Source organism: Pleurodeles waltl, chromosome 7 (assembly GCF_031143425.1).
Source record: "Pleurodeles waltl isolate 20211129_DDA chromosome 7, aPleWal1.hap1.20221129, whole genome shotgun sequence".
NCBI lineage: Eukaryota > Metazoa > Chordata > Amphibia > Caudata > Salamandridae > Pleurodeles > Pleurodeles waltl.
In genome coordinates this window covers 78,036,219-78,061,943 of record NC_090446.1, presented here as the reverse complement: position 1 = coordinate 78,061,943, position 25,725 = coordinate 78,036,219, and the positions used below count along the sequence as shown (strand labels likewise).

Below are 25,725 nucleotides of genomic sequence, written 5' to 3'. Positions count from 1 at the left end.
TCAGTAGCAGCACAGGCGAGCAGCTCTGAGTGCCTCATAGGGCCGCTGCTGCCATCTTGACTGGTCTCCACCTTGGGGTCCCTGTGCACAAACAACCACAGAGGGCACATGGAGCCCCCCCACCACCACCTGGTACCTGTTGTGTGGTGGTCAGTGAGGCTTCATAGCTATCCTCCCGGGCAAGCTGGGCCTCCCGCCCCTGCAAATGTCACCGTTCTGAGAGACGGAAGAGAGTGTTTGGTGTCTCACACGGCTGCCATCTTGGCCACGCCCCGCTGCCATCTTGGCCACACACCCTCCATTATATGCATTTTTCAGAATATTTTTAAGGTTAATACATTTATGTTTATATGCCATTTGTTATGATTTATATTTTTAAATATTTAACCTCTGTCCTTCATACTCCAGAAAGAATATGGCATCAGGTGCTCAATTACTCACAATGGCTATTCATCAATTCATCTAAGGTTTTATCTTTACTGTGTAGACTTGGCAAACATGATCTCTGAGGCAATCACAGAGTGAGATGCAGCATTTAGCGAACTATAAAGCAAAATAAAAACACTATCCCCTAACAAACACAACACTTCCAGTGCTAAGAGATGTACACATAACATAGACACACAAAAAAATATCCGCATACCTAGCAGAAAAAACATTCAAGCACAGACACACACCCCTGGTTAGGTAGCAGGAATGAGGAATTGGTACATGTCTCAGAAACAAGTATCAAGAGAAAGAATTAAAAGATCCTTTTTGCTGGAAGAGACATAAATGATCCCTGCCACTAATCTTCAACTCCTGGATCCTACAGGACTAGTGACTGGGATATGTGCTTAGCCATAAGTGACCTGGTGGGGCCATATGTGAAAAGTCTACGGGTATAGGTGTTAGGACATAGAAGACCTAAAAGAAATGTGGAGGTAGGAGATGTAGTGCTCTGTGTGTTCAATTAACTGAATTCTTTACTAAGATGTCAGGGAAGCACTTGGTCCTTAAGATAATCCTGGCAGCATTCCTGCAAAAAAGAGTACGCTTAGGGCCTAGTTTAGAGTTTTGTGGACGAGGCGTTACTCCATCAGGGCAACGGAGTAAAGTACTCCATTGCCCTGACAAAGTCTCTGCATTCCACATTTTCAGATGTCCACTGGCCCAGAGGACATCTCTAGCATTGGCAGGAACCGGCATCCCAGTGCTTCCTGTCAATGCACTGTAGGTTTGATGGACGACTCCATCTATATGACGAAGCCGTATGGAAAACTTATTTTTTTTTATACTCCAAAACAAAAATCCAAAGGGGAATTATATTTCTGAAAATGACAAAAAATGTCCTCTCTCTATAGGAGTTTTCTCCTATGGCAAGGGGGGCATTTTGCAGTTTTCCCTACTCCTTACTACCAGTTTTTCCTTGGGGGTGACGGACAGAGAAAAAGGGCCATGTGTTTGTCCACCCTAAATGCCAAATGTCTGATGGCCCTTACTCTGTCTGGCCATCAGAGGTTTATGTCAGCAGCAGAGACGGAGTAGTTTCTGCTGTCAACATAATGAAGGTCTGCCCAACTCTAAATGAGGAGAGTGGACCATCAGTTTGGCAGAGAGGCTACTCAATTGCTGGTGTGATGGGGTAGCCTCAACGCCAAGATCTAAGTCAGCCCATTAGTCTGTGAGTTACCCACTGACCTTAAGCAATTCAACCTTGAGTAGTTTTCAGCAGTGTCTTCTGGGGAAACAGTTTTCAATTCTCATATGTGTGCAAAATGTTCAGTTTTACAACGGTCCCAAGAAGAGACTTGAGCAGAAGGCTATTCCCATTGGTGCCTCTAAATGAATGATTGTTGTTGGAATACCAGAAACTGATGATGCAAATTCAAGGAGGGTATACGGATGTAGACAGCAAGGCTGTCTCAGGAGGACTTTCCTAGGTATCACTTACCTGCACAAACACACACCCGCTTCCTTCGGCTGACACTGTGTAATTCCCTGGGACTACTGGTAGAGTCCCCCTTTGGAAAAGTAAACGGTTTTCCTCTTCGACAGTGAACCTTCGAAGGAAGCTGTCTGGTCCGATGACTTGCACTGTCGCCAGTGGTTTGTCGCTGTACATCAGGGCAGCATATTTGGCTAGTGCTTGTAGAGCCACAACTGTGTCCTGCAGTCCGAAAATGAAAACATATTTAAAACTGTGAAATGACTGAAGAACAGAGTGTTTAATTGATACAGGCTACCCATGTAATTGTTTGATCAATGTAAGAAAGTGGCACAGAGGTCTGACTTTTTGTTAGGGAAAGTTTTGGTAATAGTTATGCTACTTTGTGTTGCCCCCACTATCCTAAAAAGTAATCCTGTAATGAAGCAGTATTTAGGGCTACCACAATATGAAATCTGTAAATAGAGCCCTGTTGCTAAACAAACTGCATTAGCAAACTAAGGGGTCATTATGACCCCGGCGATTGGCGTTAATATGAAGGAAAGTACTGCCAACAGGCTGGCGGTACTTTTCTCCATATTAAGACATTGGCGGTTTGGCTCAAGCCAAGCCACCAATGTACCACCCCGCCCGCCACAGCGGTAACGACTGCCATGCTGGAGACTTCAGTCTCCAGCCCGGTGGCTGTCACTAGCCCGCCTGCGGGAATATGACCACGCCTACTGCCATGGTTTTTGTGGCAACCGTACCACCACGGGATCCATGGCGGTAGGCACTATCAGTGACAGGGAATCTTTCCCTGTCACTGATAGGGGTCTTCCCTGCCCCCTTCCCACTCCCCAGGGGGAGACATTCATTCACACACACATCCACACACACTTACATACATACAAGCACATATGCATTCACACAACACAACATACACACACTCATACATCCATACCTGCACACACATACAACACGCATGCACAGATATACACACCCCCACACCCCCACACACACACAGAATCCCCCACCCCTATCCTCTGTTGGAGCACCCGACTTACCTGTTGTGAGGGGGTCCTCGGACAGGAGACGGGACGGGGCGCTGCTGCCACCAGCAGCGTCCACCAGCAGAACACCGCCAGGCCGTATCATGGGTCATGATACAGTCTGTGGCGGTCTACTGGCGTGGCCACAGCCAGATTTCCGCCAACCTTCTGGTGGAAATCCGGCTGTGGTCATAATAGGGCAGACAGCTGGTAGCCGCGGCGACTGTCTTTTCGCGAGGGTCAAAATGACCCCCTAAGGTGTTCTTTCACAGGAGAGTATTATGAAAAGCAGTAAGAAGATTCATTGCAATGGGCGAATGTATAAGTTGTACACAGCAAAATATTGCATAGTGCATAAGTCATGTACACACAGAAATAACTGACAGAAACATTTAACTCCAGTTCAACAGGTTCCTTCCCAAAACTCCTAAGAAGAACTTTGCTTGTGGCCAGTTCCTCTGAATTTGAAAGAATTGGCTCAGATAAACATATTTGAACAAATAGGCAGAGGAAGGTACATGTAAATATTAGCTATCAAAGATTATTTACCAAGATTAGAAATATGCCAACAACAATTAAAGAAAAGCCTTATTAGAATTCCACAAACAGATCAAAAAAAGAGAATAGCATGAATCACACCATACTCCAGTATTCCCAACAAAGACTTTTTCAGAAGGCCTATGTGCATGCACGTCTTTACTCTGTGAACAAAAAAGCTGTAACTACAATGTTATCAGCCATCAGACCACTTTCACTTAAGTAAAAAATGAATATTACACACAGCTTTTAACACATGGAAGAACAAATGACAGAACAAGAAATGTACGTGACAAAGTCAGATTTACAGGACTGGAAGTAGTGATGAAAAAATCCCAGACTGTCATCGGAGGCCCAGTACCAAGGGGCCTTTTTGTCCTAGACTCAACCTAGCAGGTGAAGACTTTCAGGATGAAGAAAACATTATTTTTTCAGAAGAGGCAGAGGAAGAAGGCAGTAAACACACATGGGAAAAGAGAAAAATACCAGGGACAAAGGACTCAGGATTCCTCATGCAACTACCAGCCTCTAGAGAGTCCAGCTGTTTAATCAATATTATTGATTAATGATAACAAGCCATTTTTAGCCACCAAGAAATTGATCTTTTGGACACGGGCCTAAGCCTCTTACCAACACCCAGATGTAGCCCATTTAATACCTTAGTCAAAATACAAGAATTCTTCTGTAACATTAGACTTCAGATTTACTTCACTGCAAACTAGCATTGCCCGAAAAAGGAACCATTCCTTTACTAGACTGACAATGACATCATCATAAAATCTGCTGAAAATGGAGGAGCTGCTGTATTAATGCACTCTGTGAATTACATTTACAGGATTTTGGATTAGATCCTACGGTGGAACAAAGGAACACTATACAAGAGTTGGGCCATAAAGGAGACTTTCCAGGGCGGATATCCAGACTAGAAGAAGACTTCCAGACCAGATAACAGATGAATTGGGGATCAATACAATGACCTCTTACTGAAGATTCACAAGGGATTAGAGCTTCTCCCAGGAAGACCCATTGTGCCAGCCATTGGCTTAATATTAGAACCTCGATTTATACTTTGCAGCTTCTTCTTTAGGCCATAGATATTGACAGTGTCCACCTTGTTACAAAGCATCAAAGATGTAGTCAGCATCATCAGGGAAAGACCATACATTCAATAGAAATTCTTTCTGCTGCAATTAAATATAGAAGTGCAAAATATATGAATCTCTATAAGAGTCATCTAATAAAAAAATAGTGTTATTCAATAGAGGAGCTAAGGGTTCTATGGTACACTAATACAATTTTATTAGCATGTGCAGAAATAGCTTCAACAATTATTTTTGTTGAATTCGGTGGAAAATACTATTTACAAATGAGCTGTTTTTGCTCCAAACCTGGCAAACCTCCGTGCCCATGCATTTGTAGAAGAGGTTGTGCAAAAGAAAACAAACCCACATTTCACAAGAACATCACTGTGGAAACATTATGCAGTTGACATTCTTGTCCTATGGAAAGAGGAGGAAGATAATGCAAAATAGTTTCTTGATTGGCTTAACAAAGCAACTTTTAGCCTTAGCTTTATCGCGCTCATGAGTCACTGGAGCTCGAGGTCATGGACTTACATATTACATCTACGGAAGGGACACTGATAAGTAAAGTACACAATGAAACGGCCAATAACAGTTTGTTAATCTAATTCAACAGCTTCCGGTTAAGTACCTTTACGAAGATCTTCCCTTTTGGGCAATTCCTCAGAATTTGAAAGAAATGTTCAGATATAGGTGCATTTAACCACTAGGCAGAGGAAGCTATATGTACACTCTCAAGAAAACAATACCCACCAAAGATTATCCACAGAGTCCAGAAACATGCCAAACACAATAATAATAGTAGAGAGCACTCACTATAAATACATCAAAAAGATCAGAGGATATCATGCATCACAACAATGCCGGTATTTCCAACAAAGTTAACAAAGCAATTAATAAACACTGGAAGATCCTGGGCACGGGGAACCAGAAACATGGGAGATTCCATTCAGAAGGGAGATTCCATTCAGAAGATTTGTGTCCGCCAGTCCCTACAATAAAATTTAAGTTGGAGAACAGGGCACATTGCGCAATCTTCCCAAGTCATTGGCTCATGTTTAGTATGTAAATACACTAAGACCATCAAATCTGAGGTTGTGGATTTGACTGACCCTTGGGAATAGAGATCACTTATGAATTGTAACACAAAAAATGTGATTTACCTGATCAGATCTCCATGTGATTTAAAATATTTTGGAATGACCAACTAAAAAATATGCACACGGATAGTTCAACACTGGCGCAGTACGAAACTAGTCATCCATTACATTGAAGAACATCATACCACAGAAGAATTCTAGGAAAAATGTAATCATTTGCAGCTTCCTACACATCTGCGCACAACCTTGATCTTGGAGAACAGAAATTGCTTGACAGAATATGAAGAAAAATCAGAAGTTTCAAAGATGGGGTCAAATGACATGCAAATAGCTTGCTATGAGAAATATATGATTCTAACTGAGATCTGCTCAATTTAGATGCACATATCAAAGATGTGGTTGTCATCCACAATGTAATTAGTAGTTTCTATCCATCATTCATTGCAGTGAAGAGCTGCAGCTCTTAAATCACAGAGATTATGAGCTCCTCACTCCCACAACTACTATGATAACGTTACAATGGGAATTTGATTCTAGGTGTTTTTTCTACCCTGAGATTTGGCACATATTCACAAGTGCCTCTCCTCCACAACTGGTAGGTGAGCTTAGATCTACACATAATGGTGACTTCGTGATAATGGCACCTTAGAATTCATGCCACTATTTTTACAATCCACTAGCAATTATGCAATGTGAACTTGAATGGGTACGCTGTTTATTAAGCCACTCCATTTGCACACCCAGTCCATTTCAACATAAGTAGTAGCAGGAATGCACCATCAGGCTAAAATACTAATATACTTGTAGTATACTAGTAATTTCCCTAAGATGAATCAGCAAATATTTAGGAGGGAGTAATACATGACAATACCAGTGAGCCTTTATATGTAAGTCATCTTAACAGAACCTGGATGTGGTGTGAACCCCCCAAAGCACAATGGTGAGATGACAACCAATTGATAATGAATTATTCTTACACTTCAAAATAAGATCTTTAAGATTTTTTCTTGATAGGAACGTGGTTATGGGTAGGGAATGGAGGGCGGTACTTGTGAGTTTACGTACTTCAGCTCAAGCATAAGTGCACAGAATCAGGAAAACTCTGGTTGCTTGTGTAATTGCGAGTGACCACATGGGTGATTGTTGGCTAGCTGTTGGCTACACAATAGCTGACGTCCGGGTAATCAGGTTTTTATTTTATCTTTCAGAAGGATAGAAATTTCTCTACAAAGAATGTGGATGGCTAACGACTTATATCCTTTTTACACATTTAGCTATAACATCAAAACCTGGAATCCTTCGGAGTCATGTTGAATGCGCATGACTTTTGATGTTTTGAAACACATGTTGACCCTTGTGTATTTTTTACCAGTCGAGAGGGGTACACTATTAATAATTTATTGTGTCCACCCTCATACATTTCTAACCACATTTCTTTGACCCTTAACTCCTTTTGGACCGGCCAAACTACAATATGGCTTCTTGTGTTTTTGATTAAATGCTACACTGGTACTCAGTGCTAGCTAGAGGATGAAGCACGCTACAGCATTTAGGTGACGGCTTTCCTCCTATGGCACAGCTACATGACTGACTATACCAGGGGACATTGCTTTCATTTTTATACTTCAAAAATGGGTTGCCACAACTAAGGGGGTTATTACAACTTTGGAGGAGGTGTTAATCCGTCCCAAAAGTGACGGTAAAGTGACGGATATACCACTGGCCGTATTACGAGTTCATTATATCCTATGGAACTCGTAATACGGCTGGTGGTATATCCGTCACTTTACCGTCACTTTTGGGACGGATTAACACCTCCTCCAAAGTTGTAATAACCCCCTTAGTGTTATTATTAGCAACTTGGTGGTGTTTATGACAGCCCAAAAAAATATCTCTCCTTCCACTTCATATCTGTGTACTTCATCATGGCTGGAAGCCACTGTAAAGGAACAGAATCAAGAGGCTCAGATGGAGGACTCCAGAGAAACAAAGGTGGAGCCCATGGTAGAACTCCCTGCAATTGAGGAAGCTACTGAAGAGGGAATTCCAGCCAGTAAAATCGATTTGGAAATGGACCCCATCGCCTGCCACATTTCCTTCTAACACACAGAAGAAACAAATAATGCTTCCCACCAGACCACATGCTCCCTTTCCCTTGCCAACAGCCCACCTACATGTCCCCAAACCGCAACCATGCATCAGACCCCCTCTCATTTACCACCTGCTCAGAGAAGGCTGAGACTCACGAGCAGCAGGTTATGTAGTCTTGAAGCATATGCTTGAGTGAAACCATGAAATCTGCAGGAACCTTGTCCATAGATAGAAGGGGAACATAGCATTGGTTGGTCCCAGAAATGTCACTGCCATTTTTCTTGAGAGTCGTGGCAGCTTCAGGAACAAACGTAGGCCCATGTATATAATGTTTTCAAGCAGGACAATCCAACGAAGCAAGACAACTTACTGCCCTGCACTGTGTGAAAGGAAGAGGACAGGAATGCACCATGTTTACCATTATATGGTTCATTCCTGTTCTCTCCTTGCACTGGCGCATTCAGTGCTGCCTAGCACCAACATAGGCACCCTTGCACCATGAGGCAAGCAGGATTGTTTTTTGTGCATGAACACCTTTCTGCACAAAAGCAATCTTTAGAAGCGATTTCCTCTTTCTAAGTGTGCTGCAGAATGCAGCTCATTTTCCTGCATCAAGCTACCATCAGTAGCAGTCAGTTCCCCTAGCCACCGACTGTCCACACTATCCTTCCACACATAGGTGGTCATTACAACCTCGGCGGTCTTTTAACAAGACCGCCGAGGGACCGCCGTGCAGAAGACTGCCAGTAGTGGCGGTTTGCCGCTCGGCGTATTATGACCGTTGGCTGCCCTCCGTCGTTTTTCAGACGGAGAGCCGCCAACAGCCATACTTGCGGGCGGCGGGGAAGTGGAGGTTGCTCCACCTCCACCGCCACTCCAACAGAACACCGCCCAGCTAATCACGTCCTGTGATTCTGCGTGGCGGTGTTCTGTTGGCGGTGTGGTGTCGGCGTGGTGTCGGCGGAGCTGCCCCCATGGCTCCCATCCCCTCCCGGCGGATCGACGGAACAGGTAAGTCGATCGTCCGTTAGGGGAGGGGGTGGGGGTGTTGTGTGGGTGCATGGGGGTGTGCGTCTGTGTATGTGGGGGGTGTGAGTGCGTGTATGCTTGCGGGGGTGTTGCGTGTTTTGGGAATGAGTGCGTGTATGTCTGTAGGTATGTCTGCATGAATGTGTGAATGTGGGTATACGTGTCTGACTGCGTGTGGATGTTGGCATGTATGTCAGTGTGTGTACGTGTATGTGTGTTGGTGGTGCCTGCGTGCGTGTCAGGTGTGTATGTGTAAGGTAATGTCGGGGTCGGGGTGGGGAGGGGGGCCCTGCCACCTTTGGGGGGTGGCAGGGTGGTGGGGGATGTAGGGGAGGGAGTCGGGGTGGGGGGTGGGGGAGACCCCTATCAGTGCCAAGGAAGGAATTCCCTGCCACTGATAGTGCTTACCGCCATGGATTTCATGGCGGTTCCTACCGGTGGAAATCCCCGGCGGTCAGCCGGGTCAAAATACCGGCAGCGGTATTGTCACGGCCGCCGGGCTGGAGACCCAGGTCTCCAGCCCAGCGGTCGTCTCCTACCTGGAGAAATCAAAGATCTCTGAGGTATCTATTTCTGCCTATATGGGGAATAATTTAGTATTCCCCTACCTAGAATTTTTATATATGAGAATCTATGCAGACCAACTCCCTGCAATAGGAAATAATTCGAGAGAATGTACTGTGAGCCCCAGAATGAAATGAATATAGCCTGATGCCAGGATGATAGACTCCCTTCTTGTCCATCAAACCAAAGGCGGAAGTAAACCTCACCAAGAAGAGATTCCTAGTGCACACTCTTTAATATCCTCTGTGCACCACCTCTGACAATGCAAAGTATAAAGACTCTGCCATCACAATATCCAATCTTGCCCAACATGGTCGCCTGAAGTCTGGGTAGGATACACACAGAACATAGGATAACCTGTTCTCCTTCCCATTTGACCATCACCGCAAAATACCAGCCCTGTGGGAGGTCCCCCCAGTTTTGCTCTGCCACAAGCAGGGTTGACTTCTTATTTGCAATCACTTTTCTTCTAGAGTCTGGCATGCAGTGCAAATGGGCCAGAAGTTTCTATCTGCCCTTGCCCAACACCCAGCAATCCATGCCTCTCAGAAAACCTGGCTGTCGTAAAGCAATAAAACTTTGCAATTTGGCGCTAAAATAAAAGGGAATGTATTGCTTTGAAACTAACCTCTGCTCAAAACCAGTCTCTTCAGCGTCTGCAGTCTCTTCAGCATATGCATAATTACCCCTGTCTTACTCCCTAGACCAATAACATTCCAGAGATGAGTTTGAGCTTACCAAGGTATGGATTAGCCTGACTACCATGTATCTTGCATGCCCATCTAGCAAGCGTTACTCATTCCACTCTCATACCATATTAAACCAGTGCACATCAATCACATCAACAAAATTTGAAGATTGAAAACATGAATCATCATCCCTTTCCGACCAACTCCCCCCACAACCCCACCACCCTGTGATGCAGGCTCATAACTGCCACCACCCCAACACAGATGAAGCCGTCTCCCGATCCAGACAGTCATACTCTACTGGGTGTCCTAGAAACGTACCCTCTCTCCCGACCACTGCCACTGAGTAGGTTTATATCTAGTCCTAGGTGCTAGTATTATCAGAAGCCTGACCATCCCTTATCCCCGTAATACTGTGTCAGGCATCAGACCTCTCATAAGAATAATCGTGAGCTACAGACATAAATCATCATAGAGCTCAGGTTTAAAAATAAAAAAATTATTGACTCCTATACATCAATCAGTCCATTGCCACTCCATCCATGGAAGCTATGCTTCCTCCAGAGCCAGACCATTGTCTCTGTCACTGATTGATGCATCTCTGACTTGTCTGTCTTTCCCAGCATGGGCAGGCTCCGTCTTTAAATTTCTGTGATGATCGTTTCTGGGCAGGCCATTGTAGAGCCAGTCCTTTGAAGTCCCTCCTCTTTCTCTTCTCTTGGTTGCCTCCTTGGTTCCCCTTCCACTTTAGCACCACATTCCAGCTGTCCGTCCACTCCAATACCTCCATCAGGATAGGAAACTTCTCTCTTCCTCAGTTCTCTTCTCAAATGTCGGCACTAGACTGCCTGGGTCACGTCTGAGAACATCATGAGCTTAGCCTCTTCTATTTCTAGCTGCTCACTTCTCCTAATCACTCGAAGGATTGCATCCCAATCTCAGAAGTTAAATATGCAGAATATACTAGACCTCGGGGGGACCTAGAACCTGGGTGGTGGTACTAGAGCCCTGTGTTCCGTTTCCAGTGAACACAACTTTGCAGCAAGATGTTCAGACAGGAATTTCAGTCTAGACGCAACACCCCTGTAAGATTTCAACTCCTTGGTCTTATTCTGGAAAGTTTTCTCCACCATGCTTGCACATTGAATACTTTTAATAAAACTACCTCGCAAGAGCAGGGATCAGAGGCCACCATTTCTTTTGTTCATGGTCTGTCCTAGTTTCTATCACTGCCACCAGAACATCTTTAAGCATCTGTTCTCATCCTTGCCCCGCCGTAGAGCATGAATATGATTCATGTCATCTTCAGTGGAAGGCACATTTAAAATTTTATGTTATCCTTTGGTCTTGGATTCAATCTGATGTACTTATTTCTTTATTTAGTTGAAATTTTGAATAGTGCAAAGAATACCTAAACGGGTATTCGAGCTCTTTAAATAAAATAGTTACTACTGCATAAAAGCTGCTAACAAATTAAGGGCCTGATTACAACTTTGGAGGAGGTGTTAATCTGTCCCAAAAGTGACGGTAAAGTGACGGATATACCACCAGCCGAATTACGAGTCCATTATATCCTATGGAACTCGTAATACGGCTGGTGGTATATCCGTCACATTTGGGACAGATTAACACCTCCTCCAAAGTTGTAATCAGGCCCTAGGTTTATGTCTGGTCCACTAACGCTTTTGCTTAAGGAATAATGTATATGTAAAAATATAAGGCAAAAAAGGTAATACAAAGTGTTCTTTTATTTACCAGTAGAAAACAGAATTCTTTCAGCTAACAAGTCGGAAGGTAGTAAGATTTTAAATTATGTTAAAAAAAAGTCTGAGAAAAGCACAACAGTTTCAAAAACAAAAAAACTATGAAATTCACCAGTTATATCTAACTGACATAAGTTGTCATTTTTCATCCCGGTGTAGATGGCACTTGCTGATCTGCCCCTTAAATAAATTTGCTGAAAAAATTGCTTTCTTCTTGGCAGGGAAGGCAAGTCTGCTCCCACTTGGTGGAAGCTTTAAAAACACTCCTGTTTGGACACAGCAGACATACGTTTCCCTGCCCGTGCTAGTGCGGGTAGGGAAACTACAGTGTCTTGGAGGTGGGCTCCCTGGGACACATGATTGAGCCGGCGCAGGGGTTGGGGTCAGTGGGCACCTTACAGGTTCAGGACAGCCCACCCTACACCCTTTTTTCTGTGATATTCGACCATGTGCCCCTGCTCCTTTTTTAATGCATTCAAACCTGGTAGATGGGATCCCCAGTTCCTATTAAGGCTCAGAAGGGAGCCAATATGCCCCACCCCAAAACTAATGATTTCTGCCGCCTCCCGCCTGGCTTGGCCCCCTGTGGGTGTTTTTAAACAGTAGTGTTAGAGCAGTGCTTTTTTAAAAACAAATTGCCTCAGGTTTGTGGATCCTCTGTGAAATTGTGGCAACATTTCTGGCACCATACAGGATCCTACTGGGCCGGCAGGCATTGGGGGTCAGGGTATCCCTACCCTGCCTCCTTATGTGTTTTTTCAATCTATTTTTAGAGGACTCAGTACTAAGTCATGCCTATTGATGTGGTGGCAGCCAATCAGTTCCCAGCATGAGATGTGTCGGCTCCTCAGATTCTCCATGTGATATATGCAAAGTTTTTTGTCTTAATTTCTCACAAACTACAAAACACTTTTTCGCCACATCATATAGGCACTCTTTTCGGACCAATATCTAGCTCTCTGCTGAATTTGGTGAAAATACATAGAGCCAGTTTGGTTGGAGCTATGTCTAAAATTCCTAGGGAAAAATAAATGTGTTTTTCCCAAACCCTGCTTGGCAGATCACTCCAAAACCTTTCATGCACAAACTCGGCAAAAAAGAGCACTCTTTTGCAAAGTTTCGTGAAGATTTGTCAAATAGTGTCAACGTTATTAGCAACTAAAAAAATGCATTTCCTATACAGTTATAAAAGGTTGCCACTGTGTAGTTACAGTTAGGATAGCTTTTCAATAGGAAATGCGTTTTATGGCACCGTTTGACAAAACTCCACAAAACATTCCAAAAAGACTTCTTATTTATCAGGTTTGTGCAAGGAAAATTATGGGGTGAGTTATCAAGTGGAAGCCAAGAAAAGAGAGGGTCCCAAAATGCAAAATACTCTTGCATTTTCCATAGACCTCTTTAAGAAGTGCTACCACAAAAAATGCTTAACAAAATAACAACAAATTTGTCAGGAAGCTAGATCTTGGTCCACAGATTGTGATTTTTGTGATTTGGTGTGAATTCGTTCAGTAGGTTTTGAGAAATTGAGGTTTAGAAATATTTGTATATCTGAATGGTTGGGTTTGAGGAACTTGAGAGGGTTTCTGATTGGCTGAAAGAACTGTTTCTGCTGTTTCTCCTACCGGTCCCATAGGGCTAAACAATCTGATTGGCTGGCTGCATCTTGAAAACAAATGTTGCAGCCGTCTTTACAGAATACAGAGACTCATTCCGGAGTCCCTCAACTACTAAAAAAACATAAGATATAAGAGGAAAAGGTAGGGGCACTCTGATCCCCTGCCATTCATGGGGAACACTCGCTGGGACCGGACCCTCCCCATTCTCACCAAGGTGCCAAAAAATAAAAGAAATTCGGACTGCAGATATTTCTGTACTTGCACGGGACCAAGTACGGCCTTCCAGTGAGGTGTCCCAGTACTTCTTCTGGAGCTTGCATAGTCCCACTGTACCATGGAGGTGATGCTTGGTCACAGTATTGTGGGAGCACTGCTGTACAGCAAAAATGTTTTTAAAAAATCATATACTTGTCGAGTACGGCAGTGTCGGGGATTGGTGCCCACAGTGAGACTGGGCCATGCAGCACACAGCCAAAAGTTGTGTGTGTTAGTGGGTTTTGATCTAGTAGGGATTGGGTGCAAGCTCTCTTGAAAACCCCACACTATGAATAGCAAAAAAACATGCGCAGTGGGGGGTTGGACGGCTGCGGCTGGATAGGTGCAGAGCCAGGCCCTATGGCCAAACCCATGCCATGCTTGGCCAAAGGTCATGCACAGCGGAGGGTTGGCAGAGTTAGGTATGGTAATAAAATCTAACTTTACGTTGAAAAAGAACTCTAGAGATTCACTGAAAAAAAAGGTTAAAGAGATGCTATGGTTTGGTATGGAAATAATATGTTACTGAAAAAAGCAAAGGTTAAAGTGATTTTATAGTGAGATGAAAAGTCAGTAAAAACATGACATTTTAACTCAAATCACCACTGAAATTCACCAGTTATAGTTAACTCAAGTAACGATACCTTGCGCCTTTTCCATGCACTGCTTAGGGCCTCACATATTACATCACTTGTGACATGTTCTGTGACATCATTGATAGCATCACTGATTACATCTGAAATGGTGACATCACTGTGCATGGTAGATACTGGAAATGATGAATGCACTACCTCAGCATCAACACCCTGCTATCCAGCAAACATATTTCACTCTCTTTCCATTAGGTAGCAGGCAAGATATTACCTGTGTGGAGGAATAGCCCCCATAGGCATTCTGCTGCCTGGAGAGCCAGCTCACGATGGCCACCGCATTGTTGATGTCAATCTGTGACCTGTCCTCTACGGAGAGATATCCCAGCAAGACATATGCTGTGGTCTCAACATCGGCTGATTCGGGTTGGCTCCAGAAATAGTTAGACTCGGATCGGGGAGTATATGTCCAGTGTGTCTGTCCATCTGTAAAAAGCCAAGAAGTCAGACATGCATTTTTATTTTCTGAGTATTTGTGAGAATAATACAGCATTGCGATCTCAAGAGTATCCTTCACTGCCTCAGCTGCCTTTTGTGTAATTTGCTGACCTGCCTCACACTGCACAGGAGTGATCAGAATCTACCCAAATAATGAGACTGTAGGTTCATAGAAGATGTTGTGTGGATCTTGGTGCTTCTGATGGGAGAATGAGCTACATAAACCAATACTGCCTGGGCCATGCTGGGGCTATCAAAATTACTTGGCACGCCCTCGTCTTGTTTTGCACAGCACTCTTGAGATAATGATGAGAGAATGAAAAGTGTGAACGGATGTCTCTGACTGTGCTATTGAAAACTCTTTCCCCCAGAACCCTGTCAGTGCATGCCCACTAGAATTGGATCAGCATTTGTGGTTGATGCTGGTGTCAATGAGATACAGGTTTGTTTGCTGCCTGGATAGATCTTGTTCAGGTGATCTTTGATCAACTCCCACTCATGGCATTATCTTTGAAACCAGCTGAATATTTCTGCCTAGTCTCTTACTGCTCCTTGTTGTAGTTACCTACTGCAGTGCTCTTCCAACCTATCTTGTGTCCCATGTCATCTGGTCTGTCTTGGAATCTTTGGGAAGTCACACTCCTGTTCTGTACCCAGTTGTTCTATTCTGGCAGATGGTGAGAAAGCTGCGTAGCAGAGCCGGTCATCCATTAGCCCCTGCATTGTTACTGAATAAAGAATGTGAGGCAAACTTAACTCTGGCGACAGGGTACCTGTCTGGAGGGCGGGTGCAGGCATGGCTCCTTCGCAATGGCGAAGGAGCGTCATCCCCCTAGCTAAGCCAGGAGCTGAAAAATAAAACAATATATCATTATTGTTTTATTTTTCAGCTCCTGGCTTAGCCAGAAGCATGTGCATGGAGAGGCAGGACTGGGCCCCGGGAGGGGCAAGGTGAGGGGTAGTCAAGTCTGTGCACTTCTACGTGCCCTTGTGTCTTTGGCCGGCCGTATCATGCCACCCAAACACACATGTGCACTTAGGTTCCTCCAACCTTGCTCTGTTATACAGCCGGGTTGGAGAAACTGCACAGGCTCCAAAGCACTGTCTGAGCGGCAGAACAAGCCGCTCACACAGATCCCAGTGCTGCTCTCATGCTAGGTTTAGCATGAGAGCAGCACCAGGATTGCTGGGAAGCCTGTGCTGTGGTCCCAGTGAATGCTGGGACACCAGAAGATAGCAGAGGAGCTAGGAGGCAGGCAGCGGAGACAGGAACAGGTAAGGTTTAAAAAAAATAATAATATCCCCCTGTCCCCTTGACGTTTATGACCACTGCTGCTGGACAGACGCATGCTCATACCATCTTACTAGACTACATGTTGTTTCACTTCAACGGATATGAGCATCTCGGCTGTATCGTTTCTGGGACACTCTTTGATGTCCCTTCAAGGAAGGCAGGGACATGCTATCTTGTTAACACCCACTTAATTTAATCACGCAATTCTTCGAAGTAAAACACAGATCTCTCCAGCAAGTGTATTAACCACAGGAGTTATTGTGTACTTATTATTATTCAGTGAACAATAGTGGACCCACAAAGATCTCTGCAGCAGGGGCTTTCCTCTCGTAAGATATTTTAAAATGCAGCCTCTATGTAACCGATTAAGTAAGCTAGAACTGATCTACTGTCACGTTTGACCTTGTTGCCAATTTAGTTTCTGCAGAGTTTTTAAAAAAAAAATGTATAAGTTGACTCGCAGGTGGCACTTTTCATGACGCTGCCCTTCGTGATTCTACCCCCTTTCTGTTGCTACAACTTGACCGCCAATTTATGGTATCACAGAGTAATTGTTTTCCAGTTTCAGCACAGGACATTTTAGCAGAGCAGAAGGATGCCCCCGTTTATAAAAATGAAATGCTATGGCCCAGATTTACAAGAATCTGGTGCATCAGTACTGATGAGCCAGATTTCTTGCAACCCCACTGCCACCTAATGACACCATGGGTGCACGTTATTCCAATAACGTCAAACTTTTTGATGCTATGGTGGCGCTTTGCTCCACTAGCGTAAAAAATGTTGACGCTAGTGGAGCAAAGTGCAAGGAGGCCCATTGATTTCAATGGGTGTGTCGTTTTAATTCTTGCTATGAGCAGGCATTAAAAATCACGCCAAAAATGGTGCAGGGAAATCTTGTAGATTTCACTGCGCCAGCTTTGCGTTCCTCCTAATGCGGAACGCCCCCCTTGCATACGTTATGCCTGGCGCAGGCATAATGTGGCGCAAGGGGCCGCATGGTGGCTCAATGCATGCATTACCTCACTTTGTAAATATGGTGTGGCGATTTTTGCCTCGTTGAGCCACATTAGTGTAAAAAGAAATTGGCTAATGTGGCGCAAGGAGGAGCTAGGGCCTTGTAAATATAGCCCAAAGAACTTATGTCACTTGAAAGTTTGAGGGTTGAGTGGAGGGATGAGAGTGGGGGAATCACGAGGCATGCCAGCTGGGTCTTGTTCTGTCACGTCAGCAGCCTACTATGCACTTTGTGCCTCATAATTGCTTTTGCAGTTTGCCAGCAGTCTGGCTAGGGTTTGAGCTATGCCCCAACTAAGGTTTTTCCCAGATGGAAAATGCCTTGTGTTTGGAAGCATGAGAAGAGTGTGCGGCTTAAATCTCTGTTGAAAATGTAACCTCTTTCTCCCTAGGGGTGTGTAAATCCTGGGACTTTAAAACCTAGTGTAGGCTCTGCCCGTGTTGCCAGCTTTGATTGTTCTCCAACTGTTAGTTTGGGTATTTCTCTATCTGCATTAGGTGCTTTCCCACCTTTTTAAAATTGAATAAGAGCTACTGAGTTCACTATCTCTGATTGCTGCTTGTTGTGCCTTTGGGCTTGTGTCATTTGGAAGCAGTGCTTAATTTGTAAATAAAAACGTGCCAGTGCCTAAAGCTCTCCTTTGAAACAAGAGGCAGCTGCAATTAACTGTGCGAGCACACAATACTGAGGTACCGTAACCCTTAAGCCAACTCGGGCCTTTTTAATCCATTCACAGCCACTCCCCGCCCGTTCAGCTCACTCTTGCAGCTTTCTGCTTTGTCCCTTTGTGACAATTTGTTGTTTTTCTCTTCCTACGTGTTTCCCCTATGCGTCTTTTGCTTGCAGTAAGTGCTTGAAGTGGAAAACTAAGTGCCGGCCCTCAAAAATAAGTGCTGGTGCCTCGCACCGGAAACCACCGGCTCAAATTAAGCACTGTGAGGCTATGTGCTGTTCTCGTGCCGCATTTGAGTCTCTGCAAGTGTGGCTCTACGTGTTGCACTCCAGAGCGGCTCAGGGCACTGTGTATTGTTGTCTTAAAATGTGTTTTTCACTTGCTATTGAGTTGCTGTTCACTAACCACAAGTTATGGTGTGTTTTGAAATGCAGAGTTTGCCTGATGTAACCTGTGCATCGGTTTAGTCAGTTTCCCTCTGGCTGACTGAGGCTCAGGTTGAACAAGCTGTGGGCTCCACTCCTTTGGAACTTAAATCAAGGTTTCTCCAACCTTTTTGCTGTGTTTCTGCGTTGAGTGATACAACTTGCAATACTTTTCCAACTTTAACTTCAGTCATTTGGCTCATTTGGCAGCACCCCTGCTTTAAAAGGCCTTACCAGCCTCTGAGCTTGTTATTATGTGCATCAATGAGCCTTCTGTGAGCATACAAGCTGCTCAACTCCACACTAGCTAGTTTGGCGCTATGTAGATGCCTACAGGCATGTGACATATCTAACATACAGCCAAGCCGTAACGCATGCTAGGCACATGTTGCAACTCACATATATATCAAACAGAAGACACCAGTCCTGCCATCGTGCATACCTCCAGCAACACACAGGTGTGAACATTGTTGGCCATCGTCATGCTCACAACTGTATTTGGCATCATGACACACCTCACTGGAGCACACTATCACCAAGCTAGACGCACTAGACACACGCACAACACAGACCACGTAGGAAATGCACTTCAGCTATCCATGATCAGAACATTCTTCAGGTGTTTGTGGATCTAAGGATGTTGGCGCGGGTTCTTCCACTCTAGAGGGAGGGAAAAGAAGGAAGCCTTGGTTAACTGATCCGCAACATAAGAGGAAGTGGCGTGGAAACGAGGATTACCCGCATACACTCAGGGCCAGCTCTAGGGTGGTGCGACCGGTGCCACTGCACCTGGTGCTGACTTCGGGTGGGACACCGTGTTTGCAAGTACATTATAATTTTAAAAGCACCTGCTGCAGTGTTTCTTGCCTCCAGCAATTTTCAGGCAGCAATACAAATGTCAAGATAACTCTAGTGTTTTATGTTCTGCCTGAAGAGAGATCGGAGTTTTGATCGGCACTGTTAATAGGAGGTAGAGAGGGAATCCTTGGCATATGTGGCCATGGGGTGGGGGGCAACAAACATTGTCGCACAGGGCGCCACCAGTGCTAAGGCCGTTCTTGCATACACTATAGGGGATGCACCATCTTCACCTGGTTCATTCTACACTCACATCAAAGATACTCTAGGACTTTGTGCATGCGCTGTTTGAGGTGTAGCCTCTTCTGTGGAACAGGGCGTTAGAATTTACACTCATCGCTCCCTTTCTCCGGGGTAGCCCCAGCACTGTCACATATCCCTCTCACTGTCAGAGCCTGTCAATTGCACGAGACACAAGGGGCCAGATTTACAAGGCCCTAGCGGCTCCTTGCGCCACATTAGCATAATTTTATTTGATGCTTAATGTAGTTAAAGGAGGCAACTTTTGCCACGCCATATTAATAAAGTGGTGCAATGCATGCATTGCGCCACTGTGCAACTTCTTGCACTACATTATGCCTGTGTCAGGCGTAATGTATGCAAAGGGGGCGTTCCAGCGTTAGGAGGCCCACAAAAATGGCACAGTGAAATCTATAAGATTTCACTGTGCCATTTTTGGTGTCATTTTTAACGCCTGCTCAATGCAGGCATTAAAGTGATGCACTAATTGTAATCAATGGTCCTCCTTGCACTTTGCTGCAGTAGCGTCCAAATCGTTGACGCTGGTGCAGCAAAGCTCCACTATAGCATAAAAAATGTTGACGCTATTGTCCCAACGTGTGCCATGGTGTGCCGTATTGTAATTATGGTGCCACCATGGTGTTGTTAGGTGGCAGTAGGGGCGACAAAGAAAAGTGTCACATAGGGACCGATGCACCACTTTCTTGTAAATTTGGCAGAAGGTGATCCCGCCATGATAGCCTGGCATGTTACCCACGAGGGCAGCTCTGCGCTGGAGTGGGAAGGTGAGAGAGAAAGGCCAGTACCAGAGTGAATAGCCTGAGCCTCTAGTTCTCCGGCCAGCTGCTCCCGGGTTGAGCCTTCACCGGCCAGGGTGAAGGTGTAGAAGAGAAGCGCAAGGGTATAGATGCTGGTAATGCCGGGTTCTCCTTGGTATCTGTTCCTCAGACATTGCAGTCCATTCACCATCATTGGGTCCTGTAAGGAGGAAACCAGGTGTCAACCAGGGTGTCAATCAAAAGAAGGAAGGGGACAAAGGAAGGTGGGAGTAATGCAGGAAGAAGATGAAGATTCTAGAGGACAAACAAAGGAGGATGTAAGTAAGGGATTGTGGAAAGAAAATAGAAAAGAAGGTAGAAAGAAATAGTGAGGCGAATGAAAGAAGGGACCAAGGGATGAAGGGATAAGAACAAAGGAGGGGAGGAAGAAGGATGGAAGGGAGAGGAAGAAAGGAAGCAAAACAGATGGATAGAGGAAGGAAAAGAGGGCAGAGAGAAGGAAGGATGAAATACATTGTATGGAGGTGGAGCAATGAGAAGAAAGGAAAGGAGTGGAAAAAGAAAATGGAGAAGAGACAGGTAAAACATAAAAACAATAGATACATATAAGGGAGAGGGAAATGTGAGATAATGCAAAGAGGGTAATAAGCAGATTTGTTTTGGAGAGGGAGAGAGTCCAAAAAGTGAGGGGTATGAGGTTAAAATTACAGCAATTGAAAAAGTAGAGTAAAGTATACAAGAATGGAGAAGGAGAGATGAAAGGTAGAGATGGTTGTGCGTCCAACATGTCTCACTTACTTGAAGCGGCCATCCCAGCTCCAGGAGGGCAGAGGTGATGTAGGCTGAGAGAGAGACATCATCATCAACACCACCCTGTGAGACAGAGAGAAAGAAGGAAGATGGCTCAATCCCAGCTTCATTCAAGGGAAATTACCTATGACCCAGGAAACAGTTCCACTACAGAAGGCAGATGTGCTACTATGGATTGGCCATGGAGTGGATTACCCCTCCAGAAGATGGATGTGGTGCAGTGGATTGGCCAGCGGGCGAAGTACCACTGAAGAAGGTATATGTGCTGCCATGGATTGGCCATGGGGTGAAATACTCCTGCAGACAATGGATGTGCTGCTGTGGACTGGCCATGGGGTGGAGTACCAATACAGAAGGCGGGTGTGCTACTGTGGATTGGCCATGGGGTGGATTACCCCTTCAGAAGATGGATGTGCTTCTGTGGATTCGCCAACCGGAAAGTACCACTGCAGAAGGTAAATGTGTGGCTATGGATTGGCCATGGGGTGGAGCACCACTGCAGAAGGGTAAAGTGCTGCTGTGGATTGGCCATATTGGGGTGGGTTACCATTGCAGAATGTGGATATACTGCTCTGGATGGCCATGGAGTGGAATAACACTGAATATGTGGTTGTGCTACTTTTAGATTGCCAATGGGGTGGAATTGCACTGCAGTAGGTGGATGTGTTGATATACATAAAGTATATATGTATTAAAATATCCAGAGGTGGATGTGCTGTTCTGGTTAGTTACAGATTTGAAAGAACATTGCAGAAGGAGAAGTGATGTTGTGCGCTGGAAACACGTGGTATACAGACGGAAGCACACAGCAGAAGATAGATATTCTCTTAAAGACAGATAATAAGATATTTTTTCCGGTGTTAGAAATGGGGTCTCTCATTGGCAGAGGTATACACCCTTGTCCAAATAGGGACCACAATCCTAGTCAGGTAAAATCACACACAATCCAAATTATCCTGTGCCCACCCCCTGGTAGCTTAGCACTGAGCAGTGAGGCTTATCTTAGAAGGCAATGTGTAAAGTATTTGTGCAAAAAATTATATGGTAACACAGTGAAAACACCACAAAACTACACCACACAGGTTTAGAAAAATTTAAGATATTTATCTGGTTAAGTTGAGGTCAAAACGATAAAGATTCAATAAGTACAAGCTAAGATATCACTTTTGCAAGATAAAAAAGTCTTAAATCTTAGAGATCAACAGTTGTCTCTTGTCAGCACAAAGTACCTGGTTTGCCTCACAAATAACACTCACGGAGACCGCAGGGAAGGAGATGCGTGGAAAAATAGGGTGTGCATCTGAATTTCCGGTATGGCAGTCTTGGTTCCTCACTGCGATATGAGGATCTTTTTGACACCCAGGGACGATGTGGGGGGGAATCCTGGGTGTGCAGGACAAAGTCACAGGCATTGTGTCGATCTGGTATGGCGATACGTCGAATTTTCTAATGCACAGCAGAGGCTGCGTCGATTCTTCACTTGGGAAGTCAGGCTGCTTCGTTCCAGTTTGGCTGTGTGTCGATCCGGTAGGGCTGTGCATCAAATTTCACATCTCAAGGCACGCGCTGCAACGAATCTTCACTCGGGAAGTCGGGCTGCGTCATTCCAGTTCCGCTGTGTGGTGATTTTCATGTCGCAAGGCAGGCTGCATATAGTTTCTGGCAAGCTGTGCATCGATTTTTGCTGCACAAGGAGGTCCTTGAAGAGATTAAGCCTTTTTAGCCCTGAGACTTCAGAAAACAGGAGGCAAGTTCAATCCAAGCCCTTAGAGAGCACTTCTCAGCAAAGTAAGAGGGCAGCAGTCCTTCTCAGCAAAGCAGTCCAGATGAGTCCTTTGGGCAGCAAGGCAGTTCCAGGTCCAGAAGTGTCTGAGCTGGTGGAGCCAGAGACCCTGTTTATATACCCAAAAATACCTTTGAAGTGGGGGAGACTTCAAAGAGTGGTTTTGAAGTGCACAAGGTCCCCTTTCAGTAGAGGTCTGTCTGCCAGGGTCCCAGTAGGGGGTTTGGCAGTGCATTGTGTGAGGGCAGGCCACTAGCCTTTGAAATGTAAGTGTCAGGCCCTCCACCCTCCCAGCCCAGGAAGACCCATTCAGTATGCAGATGTGTGTAGGTGTGACTGAGTATCCTGTGTTTGTGGTTCCCTGGGTGAAATGCACACGGGAGCTGTCAACCAGCCCAGCCCAGGCGTGGATTGGAGACAGGCTGTAAGGCACAGATGGATTTTAAGGTCAGAGAAATGCTCACTTTCTAAAAGTGGCATTTCTAAAATAGTAATATTAAATTCAACTTCACCAATAAGTAGGATTTTCTATTACCATTCTGGCCATACTAAATATGACCTGGTTACCCCCTTCTGATCAGAATCTACCTCTCAAGCACTATATGAGGGTAGCCCTAATGCTATCCTATGAAAGGAGCAGGCCTCACAGTGGTGGAAAGCCAATTTAGGAGTTTTCCACTACCAGGACATATACACCACACATGTACATGTCCTGCCTTTTAACTATATAGCACCCTGCCCTATGGGTTACTTAGGGACCACCTTAGGGGTGACCTATATGTAGAAAAAGAGGAAGTTAAGGCTTCTCAAGTACGTTTAAATGCCAAGTAAAAGTGGCAGTTAAACTGCACACACAGGCCTTGCAATGGCAGACCTGAGACATGGTTAAGGGGCTACTTATGTGGGTGGCTCAACCAGTGCTGCAGGCCTAGTAGCATCCAATTTACAGGCCCTGGGCATATGTAGTGCCCTTTACTGGGGACTTACAAGTAAATCAAATACGCCAGTCGGGTATGAACCAGTGGTACCATGTTTGTAGGGAAAGAGCATATGCACTTTAGTCCTGGTTAGCAGTGGTAAAGTGGGCAGAGTCCTAACATCAGCAAATACAGTGTCAGAAAAGTGGAGGGAGGCAGGCAAAAAGTCGGGGGATGACCACCCTAAGGCTGTCAGGTATAACATCCAGGCATTTTAATGTTTTTGCAAGTTAATTTAAACTTTGAAAAAGTAATATTTTACCACAATGTTCTGAAGCTGAACCTGCCTGCATATCTTGCCAACAAGTAGAATAACACAGCAAGATGTGCATGCGTTGTTGTCTGCTGGTACAGAAGATGATTGTGTTACTGAAGACCATTACTCAGCCTTACCAAATAAAGGAAAAAAGGAGCACACTGCCTCACTTCCCAACATTCATTCACTCAGATGCATTATGGTAAATGCAGTCCATGGTAAACCTCAGTAAAAGTCTTTAGTTTTCACTATTGTTGGCACAGCCACTGTTGTGTATCTCTAGACACGTGTTTCAGGATTGTTGTCCTTCTTCAGTAGAAAGTAACAAATTGTTTAGAGGCACTGGAAATGCTGTCCACAGTCTTCACAGGTCCCTGTACCACTCCCAGAGCACAGATGCATCAACCAGGTGCTTCCTGGTGCTCTACCTGCCTATTGTACTCTTCCTCATAGTGAGCAGTGGCATAACAAAGGCCCCCGCAACCCCCGTGGTGCGGAGGGGCCCAGGGGTGGTCCCCTTAGCATAGTACACTGTGCATGAGTGGCAGGCCTCTGACTGGGTCCAGGGAGGAGGGGCATCCTCCAGGTACTTTGCAGGGGGGGCACCGCAATTTTCGTTACGCCACTGATAGTGAACACACTACTGCAGCGGCCTTTGTGAGATAAGCAACCACTGATTGACACAGCAACTGATGTCTCCTCACTAACCTTCTGTTGCAGGCTCACTCTTGCATAGTTACCACCCAATGCAGCTCTTGACATCACAAATGCAGTCTCACTCAAAGAGGACTTCTCATCAGCCCTGCCAGCCTGTTTCCTGCAATGCCTTAGGTGTCAAAATAACCTTACTGGATGACATATCGCTGACCAATGTTTGTAAACCTACCAAAAGTAAGCTGGTAGTTACACTTCCTACTTCAGCTATGTCCACCTGGCCTGTCTATTCTGTAACGAAATAGTACAGCCTCCAGGTGTGCAGGATTTTGGAAAAGATGTTGTCCTGTACACTGGGCCTCAGCCAAAATCTTGGATAGTGCCACTCATTGGCCCCTAAAACCCGGCCTGTTGGCACAGTAAGCGTGGGAGAGTATCTCTCCTACCTCCAGTTCCCTGAGACACCCATTAATACATATCAGGGAGGAGTAATCGCAGTCTCCTCTGTGGCTATGGTCACAATGGGACTAGCATAGGAAATGTCATTTTTAGGGTCGAGCCTGCGTTGCATGCGCTCGCCCATGCGTAGCGCAGTGAGACGCTTTAGTTATTAGAAAAGGGCTCGGAGACCTGTCGACGTCACGTCAGTGTGTTTGATTGGTTTGTGGGCTTGCCTAGTAAAATCTGCTTGCTTTCATTAGTCGAAGGAATGCCCACGTCATCCCTTTTCCGGTGGTTAGCCCTGCTCGAGCGCAGCGACCAAGTACAGAAAATATGAGAGGCTTGCTGTTTTCTGTTGGATCGTGGACTACTTTTTCTCTATTTTCCTAGCGCGAATTCGCTTGGCAGAAGTCGAGCGCTTTACACAGTTAATTTCACTTTTTCGGGTTACGTACATAAAAGCACTTTTGCCGATAGATGAAAAGTCGGGTTAGGAGTTTACAACGCGATCAGCTCTAACATGAGCAAACGCGAGACCCGTTGCATTGCAAATGCTTGTTCGTTTTGTTAATAACTTGATGAGTGATGCGTCTGCCTGTGACCATTTGTTCTATGCTTGGTGCTGATTAATCTAGGGGGTTCAAAAGTTATATGGGTGTAACATTTTTGGGGTATGCATACAATGTTGCCATATTACTTTTTGCTCCAAATCACAGCCCATCCAAATAGACAGCTTTACTACAAA

General features: G+C 45.1%; 1 protein-coding gene across 2 annotated transcripts in view; it reads right to left on the bottom strand.

Annotated features, from left to right (window-relative positions):
• LOC138303678 (alpha-2-macroglobulin-like protein 1) overlaps positions 1–25,725 on the bottom strand; it is a 400,879-nt gene that overhangs the window by 95,379 nt on the left and 279,775 nt on the right. For both annotated transcript variants that reach the window (XM_069243004.1, XM_069243005.1), the window contains exons 27-30: positions 20,858–20,932; positions 20,087–20,258; positions 14,552–14,763; positions 1,934–2,149 (exon numbers count right to left, since the gene is read on the bottom strand). In XM_069243004.1, the coding sequence (XP_069099105.1) occupies positions 1,934–2,149; positions 14,552–14,763; positions 20,087–20,258; positions 20,858–20,932 (675 nt within the window). The remainder of the gene's footprint in view (positions 1–1,933; positions 2,150–14,551; positions 14,764–20,086; positions 20,259–20,857; positions 20,933–25,725) is intronic.